This window comes from Dryobates pubescens, chromosome 24 (assembly GCF_014839835.1).
Source record: "Dryobates pubescens isolate bDryPub1 chromosome 24, bDryPub1.pri, whole genome shotgun sequence".
Taxonomy (NCBI): domain Eukaryota; kingdom Metazoa; phylum Chordata; class Aves; order Piciformes; family Picidae; genus Dryobates; species Dryobates pubescens.
The window spans coordinates 17,125,363-17,150,232 of NC_071635.1; the positions used below are offsets into that span (position 1 = coordinate 17,125,363).

The window sequence follows — 24,870 nt, forward strand, 5'->3', positions numbered from 1 at the left end:
AGCAGCTCCAGGTCCTTGTGCTGGGGGCCCCAGAGCTGCCCCAGCCCTGCAGGGGAGGGCTGAGCCGAGCTGAGGGGCCCAGAGCTGGAGCCAAGATTGCAGCTGTGGCCTCAGCAGGGCAGAGCAGAGGGGCAGCAGAGCCCTCAGGCTTCCTCCTGTTTCCCTGGCACTGCTGGGGGATGGAAGCCAGAGGAGTTCCTCCTGCTCAGCTGCCTCTCTCTGCCCCTGCAGAGGAGGACATTCCCCAGCAGGGTGACCTCTGCCCACAGCTTCCCTCTGCCCCAGAGAGCTGCAGCACCTCCCAGCTAGGGCTGGGGTGGCTCAGGGGCAAGGAGGGAGGCTGGAGTGGCCCCACAGGATGGTTTAGGTTGACAAGGGGCAGCAGAACCTCTCTGACCTCCTCCCCACAGCCCTCCTGCTGCAGCCCAGGCTGCCCTCGGCCTCCACAGCACATTGCTGGCTCCTGGGCACCTCCCCCCCCCCCCCCCCCCCCCCCAGGTCCTTCCCCGCTCTGCAGCAGCTCGGTGCCCTCCTGCCCTGCTCGCTGGGGCTTTGCCCGGGGCCAGCCTCTCCCTGGGCGACCTCCGCTCCGCCTGCGGCTGCTGTCTCAGCGCTGCTGTTCCTCCTGCGGCCGCCAGGTGGGGCAGGTGCACGGCGGCCTCATGGGCCTGATCCAGCGCGCCACGGTCAAGGCCTGCCCGCACGTCTGGTTCGAGCGCTCCGAGATGCGAGATCGCCACCTAGTGACCAAGCGGTGAGCTGCAGGGCTGCGGCGGCGCCCCCCGAGCCCTGCCCCTGGGCTGCGGAAGCCTCCGCCGCAGGCTGCCCTCTGAAGGCATCGAACCCCAGAGCTGGCAGGGCTGGAAGAGACCCCCAGGCTCAGGCAGCCCCAGCCCCCTGCCCTGGGCAGGGACACCTCACACCACAGCAGGTTGCTCACAGCCACCTCCAGCCTGGCTGCAAACACCTCCAGCCAGGAGGCTTCCACCACCTCCCTGGGCAGCCTGGGCCAGGCTCTCACCACCCTCCTGGCCAACAACTTCTTCCTCACAGCCAAGCTCCAGCTCCCCACTTCTACTTCTGCTCCAGCCCCCCCACTCCTGTCCCTCCCTCACCCCCCAGAGCAGAGGGGCAGGATCCTCTCCCTCCACCTCTGGCAATGGGCACTGGCAGCCCAGAAGGCTCAGCTCAGCTGCCCTTGGCCTTCTGGGCTGCCAGTGCCCATTGCTGGCTTTCTGTCCCAGGCCTGATTCCTGCCCCCTCAGAGGTGTCCCAGACCCCTATCCCTCCCTCACCCCCTCCAAAGTCCCTCCCCAGCTCTCTTGCAGCCCCCTGCAGCTCCTGGGAGGCCACCAGAAGGTCTCCTGGGAGCCTTCTCCTCTGCAGCCTGCACAACCCCAACTCTCTCAGGCTGTGCTCAGAGCAGCTCCAGCCCTCTGCTCCTCCTCCTGGCCCTGCTCTGGACACCTTCCAGCCCCTCCAGAGCCTTCCTGGCACAGAGGCTGCAGAGCTGGCCCCAGAGCTGCAGCTGTGGGCTCAGCAGAGTGGAGCAGAGGGGCAGAATCCCCTCCCTGGCCCTGCTGGCCACACTTCTCCTGCTGCAGCCCAGGCTCTGCTTGGCTCTCTGGGCTGCAAGTGCTCCCTGCTGGCTCCTGGGGAGCTTCTCCTCCCCCAGCACCCCCAAGGCCTTTCCTTCAGGGCTGCTCTGCAGCCAGTCCCTGCCCAGCCTGGCTCAGGGCCTGGGATTGCCCAGCCCCAGCTGCAGGACCTTGCCCTTGGGCTGGTTGCACCTCCTGAGGGTGTCCTGGGCGCAGCTGTGCAGCCTGTGCAGGTCCCTCTGGATGGATCCTTCCCTGCAGCTGCACCACACAGCTTGGTGCTGAGGCTGCACTCAGCGCCAGTGCTCAGCAGCCCCTGAAGGATCCCAATCAGACCAAAGCCTTCAGCTGGCCCTGTGCTTGCCCAGCAGCCAGCCAAGCTCTGCTTCAGAGGCCAGGGCCACAGCTCCACAGTGCCTCAGCTGCTGAGCTCCACATCCTCTGCCTCACCCTGCAGCCAGGGCTGCAGTGGGGCAGGGCAGGAAGCTGCAGCCTGGCATGGCCACAGCAGGGCACTGGAGCCTTTCCCACCCAGCCTGGCACAGCCACAGCCTCCAGCCTGGCACAGGCAGCAGCACAGCCTGCTGCCCCCAGCCCAGCCTGCTGCCCCAGCCTGCTGCCCCCTGACCCCCAGCCTGCTGCCCCCAGCCCAGCCTGCTGCCCCCCAGCCCAGCCTGCTGCCCCCTGCCCAGCCTGCTGCCCCCCGGCCCAGCCTGCTGCCCCCTGCCCAGCCTGCTGCTCCCTGCCCAGCCTGCTGCCCCCCAGCCCAGCCTGCTGCCCCCTGCCCAGCCTGCTGCCCCCCGGCCCAGCCTGCTGCCCCCTGCCCAGCCTGCTGCCCCCTGCCCAGCCTGCTGCTCCCCCACCCAGCCTGCTGCCCCCCGGCCCCCAGCCTGCTGCCCCCTGACCCCCAGCCTGCTGCCCCCTGCCCAGCCTGCTGCCCCCCAGCCCCCAGCCTGCTGCCCCGTGCCCAGCCTGCTGCCCCCAGCCCATCTGCTGCCCCCAGCCCAGCCTGCTGCCCCCCAGCCCAGCCTGCTGCCCCCAGGCCCCCAGCCTGCTGCCCCCTGACCCCCAGCCTGCTGCCCCCAGCCCAGCCTGCTGCCCCCTGACCCCCAGCCTGCTGCCCCCAGGCCCCCAGCCTGCTGCCCCCCAGGCCCCCAGCCTGCTGCCCCCTGACCCCCAGCCTGCTGCCCCCTGCCCAGCCTGCTGCCCCCTGCCCAGCCTGCTGCCCCCCAGCCCAGCTTGCTGCCCCCCAGCCCAGCCTGCTGCCCCCTGCCCAGCCTGCTGCCCCCAGCCCAGCCTGCTGCCCCCCAGCCCAGCCTGCTGCCCCCAGCCCAGCCTGCTGCCCCCCAGCACAGCCTGCTGCCCCCCAGCCCAGCCTGCTGCCCCCTGCCCAGCCTGCTGCCCCCAGCACTGATGGAACTCTGCAGGGGCTGCCCCTGGCCCCCAAGGGCTGGGGAACAATGGCTGGGGGGGAGCCATGACTTTGGGGGAGCTGTCAGCCTCTGGGCCTGGAAGTGTTGCAAGCCAGGCTGGATGGGTCCTGAGCCAGCTGGGGTGGTAGGAGACCTCGAGGCCCAGGCAGTTCCAACCCCCTGCCATGGGCAGGGACACTTGGGGAGTGTTGGGCAGGGTTTGGAACTCGGTGGTGCTTGAGGTCCCTTCCAGCCCTGGCAGCTGTGTGACTGTGGGAGGGGTCCCTGCCCATGGCAGGGGCTTGGAGCTGGCTGGGCCTGGAGGTCCCTGCCAACTCCAACCATTCCATGAGGGTTCTGTGGTTCCAAGCTCTGCACCCCAACAGCCTCTGCTCCCTGCTGCAGGCAGTGAGGGGCAGGCTGGGTGCTGCACAGTCCTTGGCTTCCCTGGCAGCCACTCTCAGTGGGATGCAGCAGGGCCTGGGGGGAGGCTTGCAGCCGGCTCTGGGTCTGCCAGAGCCTCCTGGGCTTGGTGGGCAGGAGGAGGCTGTGATGCCAAGGCAGATGCAAGCTGCAGCAGAGCTCTCCTGTAAGCTTTGCTTTCTGCTCCCACAGGCTCAGGGAACATGTGGCTGACAAAAGCAAGCTCCCAATCTTGATCTTTCCTGAAGGTAAGCAGCTGAACCCCTCCTGAGCTGCCCTCAGTGGGGGTGGCAGCCCTGCTCCTCCCATGGCCTCTGCTGCCCCAATGCTTCCCTGCCCCAGGGTCCTGGCAGGGCATTCCTGACCTTCTCCCTGGCTGCAGCCTCCTCTCAGGAGCTCCTGTCACTTCTGACTTGCTTGAACAGCCCAAGCCCCCCTGGCTGCAGCCCCCACAGCCCTCAGCACCACAGCTCTGCAACCCCTCCAGGGATGAGCATCCAACCCCCTCCCTGGGCAGCCTGGGCCAGGCTTGCAGAACCCTTGCAGGGAAGAAGTTTCTTCTCCTCTCCAACCTGAGCCTCCCCTGGGGCAGCCTGAGGCCATTGCCTCTCCTCCTGGCCCTTGTTCCTGGGGAGCAGAGCCCAACCCCCCCTGGCTGCAGCCTCCTCTCAGGGAGCTGCAGAGAGCAAGGAGGTCTCCCTCAGCCTCCTCTGCTCCACACTCCCCACCCCCAGCTCCCTCAGCTGCTCCTCCCCAGCCCTCTTCCCCAGACCCTTCCCCACCTTTCCTGCCCTTCCCTGGCCCTGCTCCAGCTCCTCAAGCTCCTTCTGGCAGCCAGGAGCCCAAAGCTGAGCCCAGCCCTCAAGCTGTGGCCTCCCCAGTGCTGAGCCCAGGGGCACAATCCCTGCCCTGCTCCTGCTGCCCACACCACTGCTGCTCCAGCCCAGGCTGCTGCTGCCCTCCTTGCCCCCCTGCCCACCCCCTGCCTCCTCTCCAGCTGCTGCCACCCAGCACCCCCAGGGCTTGCTCTGCTGCCCACTTTCCAGCCCCTCTGCCCCCAGCCTGCAGCCTTCCTGGGGTGGCTGTGCCCCAGGCTCAGGCCCCAGCCCTTGGCCTTGTTGAGCCTCCTGCAGCTGAGCTCAGCCCTGGCTGCAGCCTGGCCTGGGGCCTCTGCAGAGCCTTCCTGCCCTCCAGCAGCTCAACTCTGCCCCCAGTTCATGGTCACCTCCCCAGCAGCTTCCCTGCAGCCCCTGGGGCCACACTCAGGCTGCTGTGCTGCAGCTGCTGGGGCTGGCCCTGGCCTGCCCTGGGGGAGGAAGGCAGCCTGGGGCCATGGGGTGGTGCTCAGCTTCCCCTGGGGGGTTTCTGGGGCTGCCACCCAGGTTGGTGCCCCCTCAGGGGTGGTGCTGCTGCCTCGGTGCCCTGCACAGAGCATCGATGAAGCTGCCCAAGAGAGCTCCAGGCCTGAGCCCTGGGCAGCCTCACAGCTGGCAGGAGGCAGAGGGAGGCAGCAGGGAAAGCCAGCAGGGGACAGATGCTTCCCTCCAGGGCCTGCCTTTGCCCCTCAGCAGGGGGGAGCCCTGGCTGCTGCTGTGGGGAGCTGTGGGAGTGACCTCAGCTTCCCCTGTGGGCAGGCACCTGCATCAACAACACCTCTGTGATGATGTTCAAGAAGGGCAGCTTTGAGATTGGAGGCACCATCCACCCCGTGGCCATCAAGGTGAGAGCACAGAGCCTGTGCTGGGCTCTGGCCTGGCTCAGGGGGAGGCAGCTCTCAGCCCTGGCAGGGGGCTGCCTGCTCCCTATGGCCCCTGAGTGGAGGTGGCTGAAATGAGAGAGGGGCTGCTGGGGTCAGCTTCTGGAGAGCTCACAGCATGACAGAGTCAGCCAGGCTGGAATGGACCTCAGAGCTCATCAGCTCCAACCTGGGACCCAATCCCCAGCCCCTCCTGACCCTGGCTCCAAGTGCCACATCCAAGCCTTGCCTGAACACCTCCAGGCATGGGGACTCCACCACCTCCCTGGGCAGCTCATCCCAAGGGCCAACAACTCTCTCTGGGAAGAATTTTCTCCTCCCCTCCAGCCTCAACCTCCCCTGGCACAGCTTGAGACTGTGTCCTCTTGTTCTGCTGCTGGGGGCCTGGCAGAAGAGACCAACCCCCAGCTGGCTCCAACCTCCCTGCAGGGAGTTGCAGAGAGCAAGAAGGTCTCCCCTGAGCCTCCTCTTCTGCAGGCTAAGCAACCCCAGCTCCCTCAGCCTCTCCTCACAGGGCTGTGCCCCAGACCCCTCCCCAGCCTTGTGCCCCAGACCCCTCCCCAGCTTTGTTGCCCTTCTCTGGACACCTTCCAGCAGCTCAACCTCTTTCCTACCCTCAGGAGCCCAGAGCTGGACACAGGACTCAAGCTGTGGCCTCAGCAGTGCTGAGCACAGGGCACAAGGACTTCCCTGCTCCTGCTGGCCACACTCTGCCTGACCCAGGCCAGGCTGCCCTTGGCCTTCTTGGCCCCCTGGGCACACTGCTGCCTCCTCTTCAGCTGCTCTCCCCCAGCACCCCCAGCTCCCTCTCTGCCTGGCTGCTCTCAGCCCCTCTGCCCCCAGCCTGTGGCACTGCCTGGGGTTGCTGTGGCCCCAAGTGCAGCCCCTGGCACTGGGTCAGTGCCAGGCTGTTGGCCCTGGGGGGGGTGTGTGTGGGGTGGTGCTGGGGCTGCAGGGGGTGTGGGGCAGGCTGGGGCTGATGTGCAGTGCTGGCTGCCCTGCAGTACGACCCCCACTTCGGAGATGCCTTCTGGAACAGCAGCAAGCACAGCATCCTCAGCTACCTGCTGCGGGTGCTCACCAGCTGGGCACTCGTCTGCAACGTCTGGTACCTGCCCCCCATGCTCAGAGAGGTACTGCCCAGGGCCCTGTGCCCCCCATGCTCAGAGAGGTACTGCCCTGTGCCCCCTGCCCAGGCCCCTCTGCCCCCTGCCTCAGGCCCCTGTGCCCCCCATGCTCAGAGAGGTACTGTCCTGTGCCCCCTGCCCAGGCCCCTGTGCCCCCCATGCTCAGAGAGGTACTGCCCTGTGCCCCCTGCCCCAGGGCCCTGTGCCCCCCATGCTCAGAGAGGTACTGCCCTGTGCCCCCTGCCCAGGGCCCTGTGCCCCCCATGCTCACAGAGGTACTGCCCTGTGCCCCCTGCCCCAGGGACCCTGTGCCCCCCATGCTCAGAGAGGTACTGCCCTGTGCCCCCTGCCCAGGGCCCTGTGCCCCCCATGCTCAGAGAGGTACTGCCCTGTGCCCCCTGCCCAGGGCCCTGTGCCCCCCATGCTCAGAGAGGTACTGCCCTGTGCCCCCTGCCCAGGGCTCTGTGCCCCCTATGCTCAGAGAGGTACTGCCCTGTGCCCCACAGCCCCAGGCCCCTGCTGCCCCCTGCCCAGGGCCCTGTGCCCCCCATGCTCAGAGAGGTACTGCCCTGTGCCCCACAGCCCCAGGCCCCTGCTGCCCCCTGCCCAGGGACCCTGTGCCCCCCATGCTCAGAGAGGTACTGCCCTGTGCCCCCTGCCCAGGGCTCTGTGCCCCCTATGCTCAGAGAGGTACTGCCCTGTGCCCCCTGCCCAGGGCCCTGTGCCCCCCATGCTCAGAGAGGTACTGCCCTGTGCCCCCTGCCCAGGGCCCTGTGCCCCCCATGCTCAGAGAGGTACTGCCCTGTGCCCCCTGCCCAGGGCTCTGTGCCCCCTATGCTCAGAGAGGTACTGCCCTGTGCCCCACAGCCCCAGGCCCCTGCTGCCCCCTGCCCAGGGCCCTGTGCCCCCCATGCTCAGAGAGGTACTGCCCTGTGCCCCCTGCCCAGGGCCCTGTGCCCCCCATGCTCAGAGAGGTACTGCCCTGTGCCCCCTGCCCAGGGACCCTGTGCCCCCCATGCTCACAGAGGTACTGCCCTGTGCCCCCTGCCCAGGGCCCTGTGCCCCCCATGCTCAGAGAGGTACTGTCCTGTGCCCCCTGCCTCAGGCCCCTGTGCCCCCCATGCTCAGAGAGGTACTGCCCTGTGCCCCCTGCCCAGGGCCCTGTGCCCCCCATGCTCAGAGAGGTACTGCCCAGGGCCCCTGTGCCCCCTGCCCAGGGCCCTGTGCCCCCCATGCTCAGAGAGGTACTGCCCAGGGCCCCTGTGCCCCCTGCCCAGGCCCCTGTGCCCCCTGCCCAGGGCCCTCTGCCCCCCATGCTCACAGAGGTACTGCCCTGTGCCCCCTGCCCACAGCCCACAGCCCCCAGCCCCACAGCCCTCAGCCCCACAGCCCCACAGCCCCACAGCCCCACAGCCCCACAGCCCCCAGCCCCACAGCCCCCAGCACCACAGCCCCACAGCCCCCAGCCCCACAGCCCTCAGCACCACAGCCCCACAGCCCCACAGCCCACAGCCCCACAGGCCACAGCCCCCAGCCCCACAGCCCTACAGCCCCCAGCCTCACAGCCCCACAGCCCACAGCCCCACAGCCCCCAGCACCACAGCCCCACAGCCCTCAGCACCACAGCACCACAGCCCCCAGCCTCACAGCCCCACAGCCCCCAGCACCACAGCCCCTCAGCACCACAGCCCACAGCCCCACAGCCCCACAACCCCACAGCCCACAGCACCACAGCCCTCAGCCCCACAGCCCTCAGCACCACAGCCCCACAGCCCCCAGCCCCACAGCCCCACAGCCCCACAGCCCCCAGCCCCACAGCCCCCAGCACCACAGCCCCACAGCACCCAGCCCCACAGCCCACAGCACCACAGCCCCACAGCCCCACAGCCCACAGCCCCACAGCCCACAGCCCCCAGCCTCACAGCCCTACAGCCCCCAGCCCTCAGCCCCACAGCCCCCAGCCCACAGCACCACAGCCCCCAGCCTCACAGCCCCACAGCCCTCAGCCCCCAGCCCCACAGCCCCCAGCCCCACAGCCCCCAGCACCACAGCCCCTCAGCACAACAGCCCACAGCCCCCAGCCTCACAGCCCCACAGCCCCCAGCCCCACAGCCCCCAGCACCACAGCCCCTCAGCACCACAGCCCACAGCCCCACAGCCCTCAGCACCACAGCACCACAGCCCCACAGCCCCCCAGCCCCCAGCCCCCCAGCCCCACAGCCCCACAGCCCCCAGCCCCACAGCACCCAGCACCACAGCCCCCAGCACCACAGCCCCACAGCCCCCAGCCCCACAGCCCCCAGCCCCACAGCACCCAGCCCCACAGCCCCCAGTCCCACAGCCCCACAGCCCTCAGCCCCCCAGCCCCCCAGCCCTCAGCCCCCAGCCCCACAGCCCCCATCCCCACAGCCCTCAGCCCCACAGCCCCCAGCCCCACAGCCCTCAGCCCCACAGCCCCCCAGCCCCATAGCCCCCAGCCCCACAGCCCCCAGCCCCTCAGCCCCCAGCCCCACAGCCCTCAGCCCCACAGCCCCCCAGCCCCCCAGCCCCATAGCCCCCAGCCCCTCAGCCCCACAGCCCCACAGCCCCCAGCCCCACAGCCCTCAGCCCCACAGCCCCCAGCCCCACAGCACCCAGCCCCACAGCCCCCAGCCCCACAGCCCCACAGCCCCACAGCACCACAGCCCCCAGCACCACAGCCCCACAGCACCCAGCCCCACAGCCCCACAGCCCCACAGCCCTCAGCCCCACAGCCCCCCAGCCCCACAGCCCTCAGCCCCTCAGCCCCACAGCCCCACAGCCCTCAGCACCACAGCCCCCAGCCCCACAGCCCCACAGCCCTCAGCACCACAGCCCCCAGCCCCACAGCCCCACAGCCCCCAGCCCCACAGCCCCACAGCACCACAGCCCCACAGCCCCCAGCCCCACAGCCCTCAGCACCACAGCCCCACAGCCCCACAGCCCCCAGCCCCACAGCCCTCAGCACCACAGCCCCACAGCCCCCAGCCCCACAGCCCCACAGCCTTCAGCACCACAGCCCCCCAGCCCCACAGCCCTCAGCACCACAGCCCCCAGCCCCACAGTCCCCAGCCCCTCAGCCCCACAGCCCCCAGCCCCACAGCCCCCCAGCCCCACAGCCCCCAGCCCCACAGCCCCACAGCCCTCAGCACCACAGCCCCCAGCACCACAGCCCCCAGCCCCACAGCCCCACAGCCCTCAGTACCACAGCCCCACAGCCCCACAGCCCCCAGCCCCACAGCCCCACAGCCCTCAGCACCACAGCCCCCAGCCCCTCAGCCCCACAGCACCACAGCCCCCAGCCCCTCAGCCCCATAGCCCCACAGCCCCCAGCCCCACAGCCCTCAGCCCCCAGCCCCACAGCCCCCATCCCCACAGCCCTCCCTGCTGCTGCTGGCCACAGCATTGCTGAGCCCAGCCAGGAGGCCTTTGGCTGCCTTGGCCCCCTGGGCACTGCTGGCTCCTCTGCAGCTGCTTGGCCAGCAGCACCCCCAGGGCCCTTCCTGCCAGCAGCTTTCAGCCCCCCTGCCCCCAGCCTGGAGCCTTGCTGGGGGTTGCTGTGCCCCAAGGGCATCCCTGGCACCTGGCCTGCTGGAGGCTGCTGCTGCCAGCCTTGGCCATGGCTGCCAGCTGCCCAAGGCCCTCTCAGAGCCTCCCTGCCCTGCTGCAGAGCCACACTGGCACAGCCTGCTGGCACCCCCAGCTTGGTGCTGAGCCACTCTGTGCCTTCAGCAAGGTCCTCCACACAGCCTGCAGGCCAGCTGGGGGGGCACAGAGCTGGGGAGGCTGCAGTGGGCTCCTGAGCTCAGCCAGGTCTGCCTGGGCTGAATGCTGCTCCTGGCTGCAGCAGAACCTTGCCCCTGCCTGCAGCACTGCAGGGGCACAGGAGCTGGGTGCTGGTCCTCGGGCAGGGCGGGCAGGGGAGGGGCTGGGTGGGCTGGCAGGGAGCTGAGCTGCCCTGGGGGCCTCCTCCAAGCCCTGGCTCTCTCCCTGGCTGCTGCTGGCCTGCAGGAGGGGGAGGATGCTGTGCAGTTTGCCAACAGAGTGAAGTCAGCCATCGCTCGGCGAGGAGGCCTCACGGAGCTGCCCTGGTGAGAGCTGCCCCCCTGTGCCCCCCTGTGCCCTGCCTCTGCCCCTCTGTGCCCTGCCTCTGCCCTCCTGTGCCCTCCTGTGCCCCCTGTGCCCTGCCTCTGCCGCCCTGTGCCCCCCTGTGCCCTCCTGTGCCCTCCTGTGCCCCCCTGTGCCCTGCCTCTGCCCCCCTGTGCCCCCCTGTGCCCCCCTGTGCCCTGCCTCTGCCCTCCTGTGCCCTGCCTCTACCCTCCTGTGCCCTGCCTCTGCCCCTCTGTGCCCTGCCTCTGCCCTCCTGTGCCCTTCTGTGCCCTCCTGTGCCCTGCCTCTGCCCTCCTGTGCCCTGCCTCTGCCCCCCTGTGCCCTGCCTCTGCCCTCCTGTGCCCTGCCTCTACCCCCCTGTGCCTTCCTGTGCCCCTTGTGCCCTGCCTCTGCCCTCCTGTGCCCTGCCTCTGCCCCCCTGTGCCCCCCTGTGCCCTCCCTGCTGCCCTGCCTGTGCCCTCCCTGTGCCTTGCCTCTGCCCCCCTGTGCCCCCCTGTGCCCCCCTGTGCCCCCCTGCTGCCCTTCCTGCTGCCCTCCCTGTGCCCCCCTGCTGCCCTTCCTGCTGCCCTCCCTGTGCCCTGCCTGCTGCCCTGGTGAGAGCTGCCCTGCCTGTGCCCCCCTGTGCCCCCTGTGCCCTGCCTGTGCCCTGCCTGCTGCCCCCTGCCCCACCCCCCCTCCTGCCTGGCTGTGGAGGGAGGCAGCTCTGCTCCTTGGCCTCCCCCAGCAGGGGCAGCAGGGAGATGCTCCCCAGGGGACAGGGTGGGCAGGGGACCCGGGGAGGGCTTTGCACAGCTCCAGCCAGCAGCACACAGCAGGGAGAGCACACAGGAGGCACAGCCTGGGCTGGGCACAGAGCCACAGGCAGCCAGAGCCTCACCCAGCCCTGCCTGGGAGCCAGGCCAGCACACCTGAGCCTTGGGATGGGATAGGGTAGGGAAGGGTAGAACTGAACTGAATTGAATTAACCAGGCTGGGAAAGGCCTCAGAGCTCATCCAGGCCAACCTCCCCCCCAGCACCATCTGAGCAACTCAGCCATGGCTCCAAGGGCCTCATCCAGGCTCTGCCTGAGCACCTGCAGGGCTGGGGACTCCACCACCTCCCTGGGCAGCTCATCCCAGTGGCCAATTCCTCTTGCTGGGAAGAACTTTCTCCTCCCCTCCAGCCTCAACCTCCCCTGGCACAGCTGCAGACTGTGTCCTCTTGTTCTGCTGCTGGGGGCCTGGCAGAAGAGACCAACCCCCAGCTGGCTCCAACCTCCCTGCAGGGAGCTGCAGAGAGCAAGAAGGTCTCCCCTGAGCCTCCTCTTCTGCAGGCTAAGCAACCCCAGCTCCCTCAGCCTCTCCTCACAGGGCTGTGCTCCAGACCCCTCCCCAGCCCTGTGCCCCAGACCCCTCCCCAGCCCTGTGCCCCAGACCCCTCCCCAGCTTTGTTGCCCTTCTCTGGACACCTTCCAGCAGCTCAACCTCTTTCCTACCCTCAGGAGCCCAGGGCTGGACACAGGACTCCAGCTGTGGCCTTGCAGCTGCCCTTGGCCCTGCAGAGGGGATTCTGCCCTCTGCTCTGCTCAGCCCTCCCCTGCAGGGCTGGGGCAGCTCTGGGGCCCCCAGCACAAGGAGCTGGAGCTGGTGGAGAGGCTCCAGAGGAGGCCACAGAGATGCTCAGAGGCTGCAGAGCCTCCCCTGTGGGGCCAGGCTGGGAGAGCTGGGGCTGTGCAGCCTGGGGAGGAGAAGGCTGCAGGCAGACCTCAGAGCAGCTTCCAGTCCCTGAAGGGCTCCAGGAGGGCTGGGCAGGGACTGTGGCCAAGGGCTGGGAGTGCAGGGCAGGAGGTGATGGCTTCAGACTGGGGGAAGCTGGACTGAGATGAGAGCTGAGGAAGAGATTCTGCTCTGTGGGGCTGGGGAGGCTCTGGCACAGGCTGCCCAGGCAGGCTGGGGAGGCTCCAAGCCTGGAGGGGTCCAGGGCCAGGCTGGATGAGGCCCTGAGCCAGCTGGCTGGGTGGGAGCTGTCCCTGCCCCTGGCAGCAGGGCCTTGGAACTGGGTGATCCTGAAGGTGCCTCTGCAGGGTGCTGCTGAAGGGCAGAGCCAAGCAGCCTCAGCTCTGAGGCCCTTCTGGCCCCTGGTGAGGCCCCAGAGAGCTGTGGGGCTGCAGGCAGTGGCCCAGGGAGAGCCCAGCCCAGGCTGGCACCAGCTGCCTGAGGTGCAGGAGCTGCCAGCAGGAGCCTTGGTGAGCTGGGCACAGCCTGAGGCAGGCTCTGGGGTGATGGAGCTGGGATGGTGCTGGAGGGCTGAGGAGAAGCCTTCCTCCCCCTGCAGGCTGGGGCTGGGGAGAAGCCTTCCTCCCCCTGCAGGCTGGGGCTGAGGAGAAGCCTTCCTCCCCCTGCAGGCTGGGGCTGAGGTGAAGCCTTCAGCTCCCTGCAGGCTGGGGCTGAGGAGAAGCCTTCCTCCCCCTGCAGGCTGGGGCTGGGGAGAAGCCTTCCTCCCCCTGCAGGCTGGGGCTGAGGAGAAGCCTTCCTCCCCCTGCAGGCTGGGGCTGAGGTGAAGCCTTCCTCCCCCTGCAGGCTGGGGCTGAGGAGAAGCCTTCCTCCCCCTGCAGGCTGGGGCTGGGGAGAAGCCTTCAGCTCCCTGCAGGCTGGGGCTGGGGAGAAGCCTTCCTCCCCCTGCAGGCTGGGGCTGGGGAGAAGCCTTCCTCCCCCTGCAGGCTGGGGCTGAGGAGAAGCCTTCCTCCCCCTGCAGGCTGGGGCTGAGGTGAAGCCTTCCTCCCCCTGCAGGCTGGGGCTGGGGAGAAGCCTTCCTCCCCCTGCAGGCTGGGGCTGAGGTGAAGCCTTCCTCCCCCTGCAGGCTGGGGCTGAGGTGAAGCCTTCCTCCCCCTGCAGGCTGGGGCTGGGGAGAAGCCTTCCTCCCCCTGCAGGCTGGGGCTGAGGAGAAGCCTTCCTCCCCCTGCAGGCTGGGGCTGAGGTGAAGCCTTCCTCCCCCTGCAGGCTGGGGCTGAGGTGAAGCCTTCCTCCCCCTGCAGGCTGGGGCTGGGGAGAAGCCTTCCTCCCCCTGCAGGCTGGGGCTGAGGTGAAGCCTTCCTCCCCCTGCAGGCTGGGGCTGAGGTGAAGCCTTCCTCCCCCTGCAGGCTGGGGCTGAGGAGAAGCCTTCCTCCCCCTGCAGGCTGGGGCTGAGGTGAAGCCTTCCTCCCCCTGCAGGCTGGGGCTGAGGAGAAGCCTTCCTCCCCCTGCAGGCTGGGGCTGAGGAGAAGCCTTCCTCCCCCTGCAGGCTGGGGCTGAGGTGAAGCCTTCAGCTCCCTGCAGGCTGGGGCTGAGGAGAAGCCTTCCTCCCCCTGCAGGCTGGGGCTGGGGAGAAGCCTTCCTCCCCCTGCAGGCTGGGGCTGAGGTGAAGCCTTCCTCCCCCTGCAGGCTGGGGCTGAGGAGAAGCCTTCCTCCCCCTGCAGGCTGGGGCTGAGGTGAAGCCTTCCTCCCCCTGCAGGCTGGGGCTGAGGTGAAGCCTTCCTCCCCCTGCAGGCTGGGGCTGAGGAGAAGCCTTCCTCCCCCTGCAGGCTGGGGCTGAGGTGAAGCCTTCCTCCCCCTGCAGGCTGGGGCTGAGGTGAAGCCTTCCTCCCCCTGCAGGCTGGGGCTGAGGAGAAGCCTTCCTCCCCCTGCAGGCTGGGGCTGAGGTGAAGCCTTCCTCCCCCTGCAGGCTGGGGCTGAGGAGAAGCCTTCCTCCCCCTGCAGGCTGGGGCTGAGGTGAAGCCTTCCTCCCCCTGCAGGCTGGGGCTGAGGAGAAGCCTTCCTCCCCCTGCAGGCTGGGGCTGGGGAGAAGCCTTCCTCCCCCTGCAGGCTGGGGCTGAGGAGAAGCCTTCCTCCCCCTGCAGGCTGGGGCTGAGGTGAAGCCTTCCTCCCCCTGCAGGCTGGGGCTGGGGAGAAGCCTTCCTCCCCCTGCAGGCTGGGGCTGAGGTGAAGCCTTCCTCCCCCTGCAGGCTGGGGCTGAGGGGGCTGATGGCAGCCAGGCTGTGAGCACTGCTGTGGGGCCAGCCCTGAGGGCTTCACCTCTCTGCTGCAGGGATGGAGGGCTGAAAAGAGCCAGGGTGAAGGACAGCTACAGAGAGGAGCAGCAGAAGAACTACAGCAAGGTGCTGGTGAGGAATGGCTCCGTGGAAGGGCCCTCTGCAGGAGCAGAGGCAGACTGAAGGGCTGCCCCCTGGCACCTGCCTGGGCACAGCCCCAGCTCCTGAGCCCAGAGAGGCAACAACCTCACAGCTTGCAAACCAAAAAGAAAGCAAACCCAAAGCCACCTCTGGAGCCTCCCTGGGGCTTGGGTGGCTGCTGCAGAGCCTGCCCGGGGCAGGGCCTCCCTCTTCCCTTCCCTCCTCTCCCTGCCCTGCCCTCAGGAGGTGCTGCCCTGCAGCTCCTGGGCTGGGGGAGCTGAGGGAGCCAGGAGGCAGGAGGGGGGCAGCAGCACTGCTGGGGGGGAGGACACAGCAGGGGCTGGGGGAGGGCACTGAGCAGGGGCTGGGGGAGGGCACTGAGCAGGGGCTGGGGGAGGACACTGAGCAGGGGCTGGGGGAGGACACTGAGCAGGGGCTGGGGGAGCTGAGGGAGCCAGGAGGCAGGAGGGAGGCAGCAGCACTGCTGGGGGGAGGACACTGAGCAGGGGCTGGGGGAGGACACTGAGCAGGGGCTGGGGGAGGGCACTGAGCAGGGGCTGGGGGAGGACACTGAGCAGGGGCTGGGGGAGGACACTGAGCAGGGGCTGGGGGAGCTGAAGGAGCCAAGAGGCAGGAGGGAGGCAGCAGCACTGCTGGGGGGGAGGACACAGCAGGGGCTGGGGGAGGACACTGAGCAGGGGCTGAGGGAGGACACAGCAGGGGCTGGGGGAGGACACTGAGCAGGGGCTGGGGGAGCTGGAGGAGCCAAGAGGCAGGAGGGAGGCAGCAGCACTGCTGGGGGGGAGGACACAGCAGGGGCTGGGGGAGGGCACTGAGCAGGGGCTGGGGGAGGACACTGAGCAGGGGCTGGGGGAAGGACACAGAGCAGGGGCTGGGGGAGGGCACTGAGCAGGGGCTGGGGGAGCTGAGGGAGCCAGGAGGCAGGAGGGAGGCAGCAGCACTGCTGGGGGGGAGGACACAGCAGGGGCTGGGGGAGGACACTGAGCAGGGGCTGGGGGAGGACACTGAGCAGGGGCTGGGGGAGGACACTGAGCAGGGGCTGGGGGAGGACACTGAGCAGGGGCTGGGGCAGGACACTGAGCAGGGGCTGGGGAAGGACACTGAGCAGGGGCTGGGGGAGCTGAAGGAGCCAAGAGGCAGGAGGGAGGCAGCAGCAGTGCTGGGGGGGAGGACACAGCAGGGGCTGGGGGAGGACACTGAGCAGGGGCTGGGGCAGGACACTGAGCAGGGGCTGGGGAGGCAGCAGCAGTGCTGGGGGGGGAGGACACAGCAGGGGCTGGGGGAGGACACTGAGCAGGGGCTGGGGGAGGACACTGAGCAGGGGCTGGGGGAGGGCACTGAGCAGGGGCTGGGGGAGGACACTGAGCAGGGGCTGGGGGAAGGACACAGAGCAGGGGCTGGGGGAGGACACTGAGCAGGGGCTGGGGGAGGACACTGAGCAGGGGCTGGGGGAGGGCACTGAGCAGGGGCTGGGGGAGGGCACTGAGCAGGGGCTGGGGGAGGACACTGAGCAGGGGCTGGGGGAGCTGAGGGAACCAGGAGGCAGGAGGGAGGCCGCAGCACTGCTGGGGGGGAGGACACAGCAGGGGCTGGGGGAGGGCACTGAGCAGGGGCTGGGGGAAGGACACAGAGCAGGGGCTGGGGGAGGACACTGAGCAGGGGCTGGGGGAGCTGAGGGAACCAGGAGGCAGGAGGGAGGCCGCAGCACTGCTGGGGGGGAGGACACAGCAGGGGCTGGGGGAGGACACTGAGCAGGGGCTGGGGGAGCTGGAGGAGCCAAGAGGCAGGAGGGAGGCAGCAGCACTGCTGGGGGGGAGGACACAGCAGGGGCTGGGGGAGGGCACTGAGCAGGGGCTGGGGGAGGGCACTGAGCAGGGGCTGGGGGAGGGCACTGACCAGGGGCTGGGGGAGCTGGAGGAGGCAGAAGGAAGGCAGCAGCAGTGCTGCAGGGGAGGACACTGAGCAGGGGCTGGGGGAGCTGAAGCCCCTGCATGGAAGCTTGGAGTGTAAGCAGCCTTTGTCTCTCCCTGCTGCTCCCAGGCTGCAGCTGCAGCTGGCTTCACCTGTGCCAGGGTGGGGGCAGGACTGGGAGCCTGCAGTGCTCAGGCTGGGAAGGGCAGCAGGGGCTGCAGGCCCTGGGCAGGACCTGCCCTGCCCCAAGCACAGCTGCTGGCCCCTGGAGGGCTCGGGTGGCCTCCTGCCACGGTGTCGCCCTGGGCTGGGGGAAGGGAAGGGGGAAAGGCCTTCAGTCCCTGCCCACTGCTGCTCTCAGCCTTCCCTCCCTGGGGCTGCAGCCAGCACCTGCCTCATCTGCCAGAGCAGGCTTCAGCAAGTGGGGCAGAGCCACCCCGGGGCCACCTTGTGCTGAGCTGGGCTGGCAGCAGCTCCCACAGGCTCCAGGGCTCCCTGAGGCCTGGCCCAGCCTGCAGAGCAAGGGGAATAAAGGCTCTCTCTCTCTCCAGTGGGGCTGCTGTGGCTTCTGTGCTGTGTGTGAGCAGGAGCTGTGCTTCCTGAGGGCCTCAGGAGGGGCAGGGGACCTGCCCTGGGCACACAGGGCACCAGTTCCCCCTCAGCTCTCACCTGCCTTCGTGTCTTTCCCTTTCCTGCCCCCCCTCAGGCTGAGAAACATCTCCAGAGCTTTGTGCTCAGCCTTAGCAGAGCAGCAGGGGCTCCTCCTGTCCTCTGCTGGCCCCCCCACTGCAGGGGGGACAGAGAGGGACTGGAGAGAGTCCAAGGGAGGCTGTGAGGATGCTGAAGGGCCTGGAACACAGCTGCAGAGGAAGGGCTGAGAGCCCTGGGGCTGCTCAGCCTGGAGAGGAGAAGGCTGAGAGGGAGCTGAGCAATGCCTCTCAAGAGCTGAGGGCTGGGGGGCAAGCAGCAGGGGCCAGGCTCTGCTCAGTGGTGCCCTGGGACAGGCCAAGGGGCAGTGGGCACAGACTGGGAGCCAGGAGGTTCCACCTCAGCAGGAGGAGAAACTGCTTTGGGGTGAGGCTGCTGGAGCCTGGAGCAGGCTGCCAGAGAGGTTGTGGAGCCTCCTGCTCTGGAGAGCTTCCAACCCCCCTGGGTGTGCCCTGGGTGCCCTGCTCTGGGTGCCCTGCTCTGGGTGCTCTGCTCTGGGTGCCCTGCTCTGGGTGCTCTGCCCTGGGTGCCCTGCCCTGGGTGCTCTGCCCTGGGTGCCCTGCCCTGGGTGCCCTGCTCTGGGTGCCCTGCCCTGGGTGCCCTGCCCTGGGTGCTCTGCTCTGGGTGCCCTGCCCTGGGTGCTCTGCTCTGGGTGCCCTGCTCTGGGTGCCCTGCCCTGGGTGCTCTGCCCTGGGTGCCCTGCCCTGGGTGCTCTGCCCTGGGTGCCCTGCCCTGGGTGCTCTGCTCTGGGTGCCCTGCTCTGGGTGCCCTGCCCTGGGTGCTCTGCCCTGGGTGCCCTGCCCTGGGTGCTCTGCTCTGGGTGCCCTCCCCTGGATGCCCTGCCCTGGGTGCCCTGCCCTGGGTGCCCTGCTCTGGGTGCCCTGCTCTGGGTGCCCTGCCCTGGGTGCTCTGCTCTGGGTGCCCTGCCCTGGGTGCTCTGCTCTGGGTGCCCTGCTCTGGGTGCCCTGCCCTGGGTGCTCTGCCCTGGGTGCCCTGCCCTGGGTGCTCTGCTCTGGGTGCCCTGCTCTGGGTGCCCTGCCCTGGGTGCCTTGCTCTGGGTGCCCTGCTCTGGCAGGGGGCTTGGACTCTCTCCAGGGTCCCTTCCTACCCTTACCACTCCATGATGCTCTGAAAGGCATTGAAGGGATTGTTTTGCCTGGAGAAAAGAAGGCTAAGGGTTGACCTCCTCATCCTCACCCTCATCCTCTGCAGCTCCCTGCCAGGAGTCTGTGCAGCTCTGTGCAGCTCTGCCTGCACCAGGCCTGAAGAGATAAAGTAGAATTCACCAGGTTGGAAAAGACCTTGGTGATCTCAGAGGTCTCTTCCAGCCTGGTTCTCCTCTCCCTCTCCCTCTCCCTCTCCCTCTCCCTCTCCCTCTCCCTCTCCCTCTCCCTCTCCCTCTCCCTCTCCCTCTCCCTCTCCCTCTCCCTCTCCCTCTCCCTCTCCCTCTCCCTCTCCCTCTCCCTCTCCCTCTCCCTCTCCCTCTCCCCCAGCACCATCTGAGCAAACTCAGCCATGGCTCCAAGGGCCTCAGCCAGGCTCTTCCTGAACACCTCCAGGGCTGGGGACTCCACCACCTCCCTGGGCAGCTCATCCCAGTGGCCAATCTCTCTCTCTGGGAAGAACTTTCTCCTCCCCTCCAGCCTCAGCCTCCCCTGGCACAGCTGCAGACTGTGTCCTCTTGTTCTGCTGCTGGGGGCCTGGCAGAAGAGACCAACCCCCAGCTGGCTCCAATCTCCCTGCAGGGAGTTGCAGAGAGCAAGAAGGTCTCCCCTGAGCCTCCTCTTCTGCAGGCTGAGCAACCCCAGCTCCCTCAGCCTCTCCTCACAGGGCTGTGCCCCAGCCCCCTCCCCAGCCCTGTGCCCCAGACCCCTCCCCAGCTTTGTTGCCCTTCTCTGGACACCTTCCAGCAGCTCAACCTCTTTCCTACCCTCAGGAGCCCAGAGCTGGACACAGGACTCAAGCTGTGGCCTTGCAGCTGCCCTTGGCTCTGCTCTCTGGGCCGTGCCCTGGGCTCTGCCCGGGCTGGGCTGGCAGCTGCTGCAGGACAACTCTGGGGCAGCTCTGTGCTGTCTGCATCCCCTCCGAGCCAGCAGGGAGCCTGCGTTTAGCGGCGCCGGCAGCTAGGGGCCAGCAGCAGCTCACGATTGTGCCTGGCCCCAGCAGGGAAGTGAAGCGAGAAGGGACCCCCAGGCTCAGCCAGCCCCAGCCCCAGCCCCCTGCCCTGGGCAGGGACACCTCACACCACAGCAGGTTGCTCACAGCCACCTCCAGCCTGGCTGCAAACACCTCCAGCCAGGAGGCTTCCACCACCTCCCTGGGCAGCCTGGGCCAGGCTCTCACCACCCTCCTGGCCAACAACTTCTTCCTCACAGCCAAGCTCCAGCTCCCCACTTCTACTTCTGCTCCAGCCCCCCCAGTCCTGTCCCTCCCTCACCCCCCAGAGCAGAGGGGCAGGATCCTCTCCCTCCACCTCTGGCAATGGGCACTGGCAGCCCAGAAGGCTCAGCTCAGCTGCCCTTGGCCTTCTGGGCTGCCAGTGCCCATTGCTGGCTTTCTGTCCCAGGCCTGATTCCTGCCCCCCTCAGAGGTGTCCCAGACCCCTATCCCTCCCTCACCCCCTCCAAAGTCCCTCCCCAGCTCTCTTGCAGCCCCCTGCAGCTCCTGGGAGGCCACCAGAAGGTCTCCTGGGAGCCTTCTCCTCTGCAGCCTGCACAACCCCAACTCTCTCAGGCTGTGCTCAGAGCAGCTCCAGCCCTCTGCTCCTCCTCCTGGCCCTGCTCTGGACACCTTCCAGCCCCTCCAGAGCCTTCCTGGCACAGAGGCTGCAGAGCTGGCCCCAGAGCTGCAGCTGTGGGCTCAGCAGAGTGGAGTCCTCTGAGGGCCCCCAGGCAGCGGCAGCAGCAGCAGCTCCTCTCCTGCAGCACTCTTTGCATGCCCTAATGAGCTGAGCTTTAATTGCCCTGCATTGATTTTGTTTTCATTGAGCTAAGATAGAGTCAGAGCTTCTTAGGCAGAATAAAACACCTCCAGAGCTGACTGCTCTGTGGTAGGCTCCAGGCCTCTGCAGCTGGAGAAGCCATGAGGTCTCTTCTGCTTTAGCTGTTGGCAGGCTGGGAGTTGCCTCTTCCCTCCAGGCAGCCTTTGCTCCCTGGGCTGTGTCCCTCTGGAGGCTGCCAGCCCACAGCAGGCACTTCCCGAGGGAGCCTCCACTGCTTTGTCCTCCTCCAGCCCTTCATCACCACTGCACTTCCTCCTGGACTGCTCCATGCCCCTGCCCTGCAGGGATCAGCTCCATCCCCTGGCTGGTTGCTTCTGAGCAGCTCCAACCAAGCTCCTTCTGAACCAAGGAGTGGAGAGGAAAAGGAAGAGTCACAGAATCATCACACTGAGCCTGGAAGAGACATCTGAGACCACCCAGCCCAGCCTGGGACCTCACAGCACCACAGCAGCTACACCCTGCCCCAAGGGCCTCAGCCAGGCTCTCCCTGAACACCCCCAGGGCTGGGGACTCCACCACCTCCCTGGGCAGCTCATCCCAGTGGCCAATTCCTCTTGCTGGGAAGAACTTTCTCCTCCCCTCCAGCCTCAGCCTCCCCTGGCACAGCTGCAGACTGTGTCCTCTTGCTCTGCTGCTGGGGGCCTGGGGAGCAGAGCCCAACCCCCCCTGGCTGCAGCCTCCTCTCAGGGAGCTGCAGAGAGCAAGGAGGTCTCCCTCAGCCTCCTCTGCTCCACACTCCCCACCCCCAGCTCCCTCAGCTGCTCCTCCCCAGCCCTCTTCCCCAGACCCTTCCCCACCTCTCTTGCCCTTCCCTGGCCCTGCTCCAGCTCCCCAGTGCCCTGCTGGCAGTGCAGCCTCCAGGCCTGGATCCTGGAGTCCAACCAGCCCTGAACTCTGCCCAGACTGGGTCTAACCCATGGCCATCCCTGAAACCCCTCCAGGGATGAGGACTGAAGCCCTGCCCTGGGCAGCCTGTGCCAGGGCTTGGCAGCCTTGGCAGGGGAGAAGTTTCTCCTCCTGTCCAACATCCTCTTGCTCAGCTTTCCCTCTCCTTTGGAAAGTGAACCTGGGGAAGCTGCACTTGGAAATGGAACTCTGGACACCACATCAGAGGAGCACAGCTCCTAGGGTGCTGGGAGCTGGAAGGGAGCCCTGGAGAGCTTCCAGTAGCAGCCCCTGGCAGAGCAGGAGCAGAGGATCCAGCCCAGGGCACACAGAACACAGCCAGCCAGGGCTGCAGAGGCTCCACAGAAGGAGACTCCACAACCTCTCTGGGCAGCCTGCTCCAGGCCTCTGGCAGCCTCCCAGCCAAGAAGTTGCTCCTGATGCTGAGCTGGAAGCTCCTGGGCTGCACTTTCCATCCCTTGCCCCTTGGCCTGTGCCAGGGCACAGTGAGCAGAGGCTGTCCCTGTGCCTCCCTTCCTGCCCCCCAGCCCTCAGCTCCTGAGAGCCATTGCTCAGCTCCCTCTCAGCCTTCTGCTCTCCACACTCAGCACCCCCAGGGCTCTCAGCCTCTCCTCCCCAGGCAGTGCTGCAGTCCCTTCAGCAGCCTTGCAGCCTGCCTTGGCCTCTCTGCAGCAGCTCCCTGTCCCTCCTGAGCTGGGCAGCCCAGGGCTGGAGGCAATCTTGCAGGGGAGGTCTCAGCAGGGCAGAGCAGAGGGGGAGCAGAACCTCCCTGGCCCTGCTGGATGCCCCCCAGGACCCCCTTGGCCTCCTTGGCCCCCAGGCCACCTTGCTGCCCCCTGCAGAGCTTGCTGCCCAGCAGCACTGCCAGCTGCTCCTCCCTGGGGCTGCTCTGCAGCAGATCCCCTCCCAAGCTGTGCTGCTGCAGCTGCAGGACTCTGCTCTGCTGCTGCCTGAGCCCCAGCAGCCTCCTCCCTGCCCAGCTCTCACTCTGCCCTCCCTGAGGGCAGGCTGAGCCCTTCAAGCTGGTGAAGATGAGACCCCTGCCAGCAGCCCTCTGGCTCCTGATGTGCTGAGCCTGGGCCTGAGCTCCCAGGCCCTGGCACTTCCCCTGGGCTGATCCCCCTGCAAGTGAAGGCTTTTGTGGTGCTGCTGTGCTCTGGCTGATGGATGCCCAGCTCAGGAGGAGATGAGCACCTTGGGGGCTGTAAGGATTATTGCCCTGCCTGTGCTGCAGCCTCAGCTATTGCAGTGTGAAGATAATGAATGATTAATTGATCTCATACTTTGTGCTTCACTTAACTGGAGCTGTGTGGTGGCCACGCTGGCTGCTGGAGCCAGGCAGCCTCAGAGCATAAACCTCAGCCTGAGCCCAAACCCCCAACCAAAAGAGGGAAGGGGACAAGGAACAGAGGGGTGGGCAGGGGGGCAAGGAGGGCAGCAGCAGCCTGGGCTGGAGCAGCAGTGGTGTGGGCAGCAGGAGCAGGGCAGGGATTGTGCCCCTGGGCTCAGCACTGGGGAGGCCACAGCTTGAGGGCTGGGCTCAGCTTTGGGCTCCTGGCTGCCAGCAGGAGCTTGAGGAGCTGGAGCAGGGCCAGGGAAGGGCAAGAAAGGTGGGGAAGGGTCTGGGGAAGAGGGCTGGGGAGGAGCAGCTGAGGGAGCTGGGGGTGGGGAGTGTGGAGCAGAGGAGGCTGAGGGAGACCTCCTTGCTCTCTGCAGCTCCCTGAGAGGAGGCTGCAGCCAGGGGGGGTTGGGCTCTGCTCCCCAGGAACAAGGGCCAGGAGGAGAGGCAATGGCCTCAGGCTGCCCCAGGGGAGGCTCAGGTTGGAGAGGAGAAGAAACTTCTTCCCTGCAAGGGTTCTGCAAGCCTGGCCCAGGCTGCCCAGGGAGGGGGTTGGATGCCCATCCCTGGGGGTGCTGCAGCAAGCTGTGGCCCTGGCTCCTGGGGCCATGGTGGGGTTGGGTTGGGGTTGGACTGGGTGAGCTCAGAGGTCTCTTCCAACCCCAGCAGTTCAGTGGCTCCAAGGCTGCCACCTCCCCAGCAGCTCCTTTGTGCCCCAGCACTGCTGTCCCCCCCCAGTGCTCCCCCTGAGTCCCTCCCAGCAGCCAGAGGAGCCCAGCAGCAGGCCCCCCCTCAGGTGCCAGGCTGGCACCCCCTGAGCTGCTGCAGAGCTGCCCCCTGGCAAGCTGAGCCCCCAGGCAGGACCCACCTGCTGCTGGGCAGCTGTCCCACCAGCACTGTGCCCACGACCATGGAGGTGATGCCAATGCAAGCCAGGGTAAAGCTGCAGGGAGGCCACAGAGCAGTGCAAGGGAAGCCACTGGGCTCAGCTGAGCTCACTCTGGCCCTGGGCTGCCAGGGACCCCAGGAAGCAGCCTCTGCCCAGCTCCTGGCACCCACTGCTCCCCCACACACTGCCCCAAGGTGCAGACAGCCCAGCAGCAGTGCCAGGGACATGGCCCAGCCTACATCTGCCTGTGGAGGGGCTCCAGGGGAGGCCACAGAGATGAGCAGAGGCTGCAGAGCCTCCCTGTGGGGCCAGGCTGGGAGAGCTGGGGCTGTGCAGCCTGGGGAGGAGAAGGCTGCAGGGAGGCCTCAGAGCAACCCTGCAGCACCTGAAGGGCTCCAGGAGAGCTGGGGAGGGACTCTGGGCAAGGGCTGGCAGTGCCAGGCTGAGGAACAATGGCTTGGAGCTGGGAGAGGAGAGACTGAGAGTGGAGAGGACACCTTCCAGCCCCTCCAGAGCCTTGCTGGAGCTGAAGGCAGCTGTGTGCTGCTCACCTGTGTGCAGCCAGCCAGGGGAGCCACAGTCCCAGCTGCTGCAGTGCCCTGCCAGGCACCAGCACAGAATCATCCAGGTTGGAAAAGGCCTCAGAGCTCATCCAGTCCAACCTCTCCCCCAGCACCATCTGAGCAACTCAGCCATGGCACCAAGGGCCTCAACATCTCAACCTCTTTCCTACCCTCAGGAGCCCAGAGCTGGACACAGGACTCAAGCTGTGGCCTCAGCAGTGCTGAGCACAGGGCACAAGGACTTCCCTGCTGCTGCTGGCCACACTCTGCCTGACCCAGGCCAGGCTGCCCTTGGCCTTCTTGGCCCCCTGGGCACACTGCTGCCTCCTCTTCAGCTGCTCTCCCCCAGCACCCCCAGCACACCCTCCCAGCCCCCTCTCCCCCAGGGGGGCACAGAGCTGTGTGCTGCTCAGTGCAGAGCAGGGACAGAGCTGCAGAGCCACCATGCAGCCCCTGCTGCTTGCTGCTGGGAGGAGGAAGGTTCCTGCAGCGGCTCCCATCAGGGCAGGCTGCTGGGAGAGCTCTGGCTGGGGGCTCAGCCCTCCCCCTGCCCTGAAGGGAGGTGGAGGAAGCAGCATGGAACAGAATCACAGAAGGGGTTTGGTTGGGAAGGAGCTTGAAGGTCATCCAGTCCAGGCTCTGAGCCTGCACTGCCAACTCCTCTGCTAGCCCCTGGCAGAAGGCAGCAGAGCCCAAACCCCCTGGCTGCAGCCTCCTCTCAGGGAGCTGCAGAGAGCAAGGAGGTCTCCCTCAGCCTCCTCTGCTCCACACTCCCCACCCCCAGCTCCCTCAGCTGCTCCTCCCCAGCCCTCTCCCCCAGACCCTTCCCCACCTTTCCTGCCCTTCCCTGGCCCTGCTCCAGCTCCTCAAGCTCCTTCTGGCAGCCAGGAGCCCAAAGCTGAGCCCAGCCCTCAAGCTGTGGCCTCCCCAGTGCTGAGCCCAGGGGCACAATCCCTGCCCT

General features: G+C 67.8%; 1 protein-coding gene across 1 annotated transcript in view; it reads left to right on the top strand.

The window, feature by feature from the left end:
• The window catches only part of LOC128898472 (glycerol-3-phosphate acyltransferase 3-like), a 48,778-nt gene extending 34,118 nt beyond the window's left edge, over positions 1–14,660 (top strand). Inside the window, exons 7-12 of the mRNA XM_054172528.1 lie at positions 639–754; positions 3,626–3,681; positions 5,068–5,153; positions 6,194–6,322; positions 10,346–10,425; positions 14,487–14,660. Of these exons, the coding sequence (XP_054028503.1) occupies positions 639–754; positions 3,626–3,681; positions 5,068–5,153; positions 6,194–6,322; positions 10,346–10,425; positions 14,487–14,613 (594 nt within the window). The 3' untranslated portion in view covers positions 14,614–14,660. The remainder of the gene's footprint in view (positions 1–638; positions 755–3,625; positions 3,682–5,067; positions 5,154–6,193; positions 6,323–10,345; positions 10,426–14,486) is intronic.
• Positions 14,661–24,870: the final 10,210 nt, after the last annotated feature.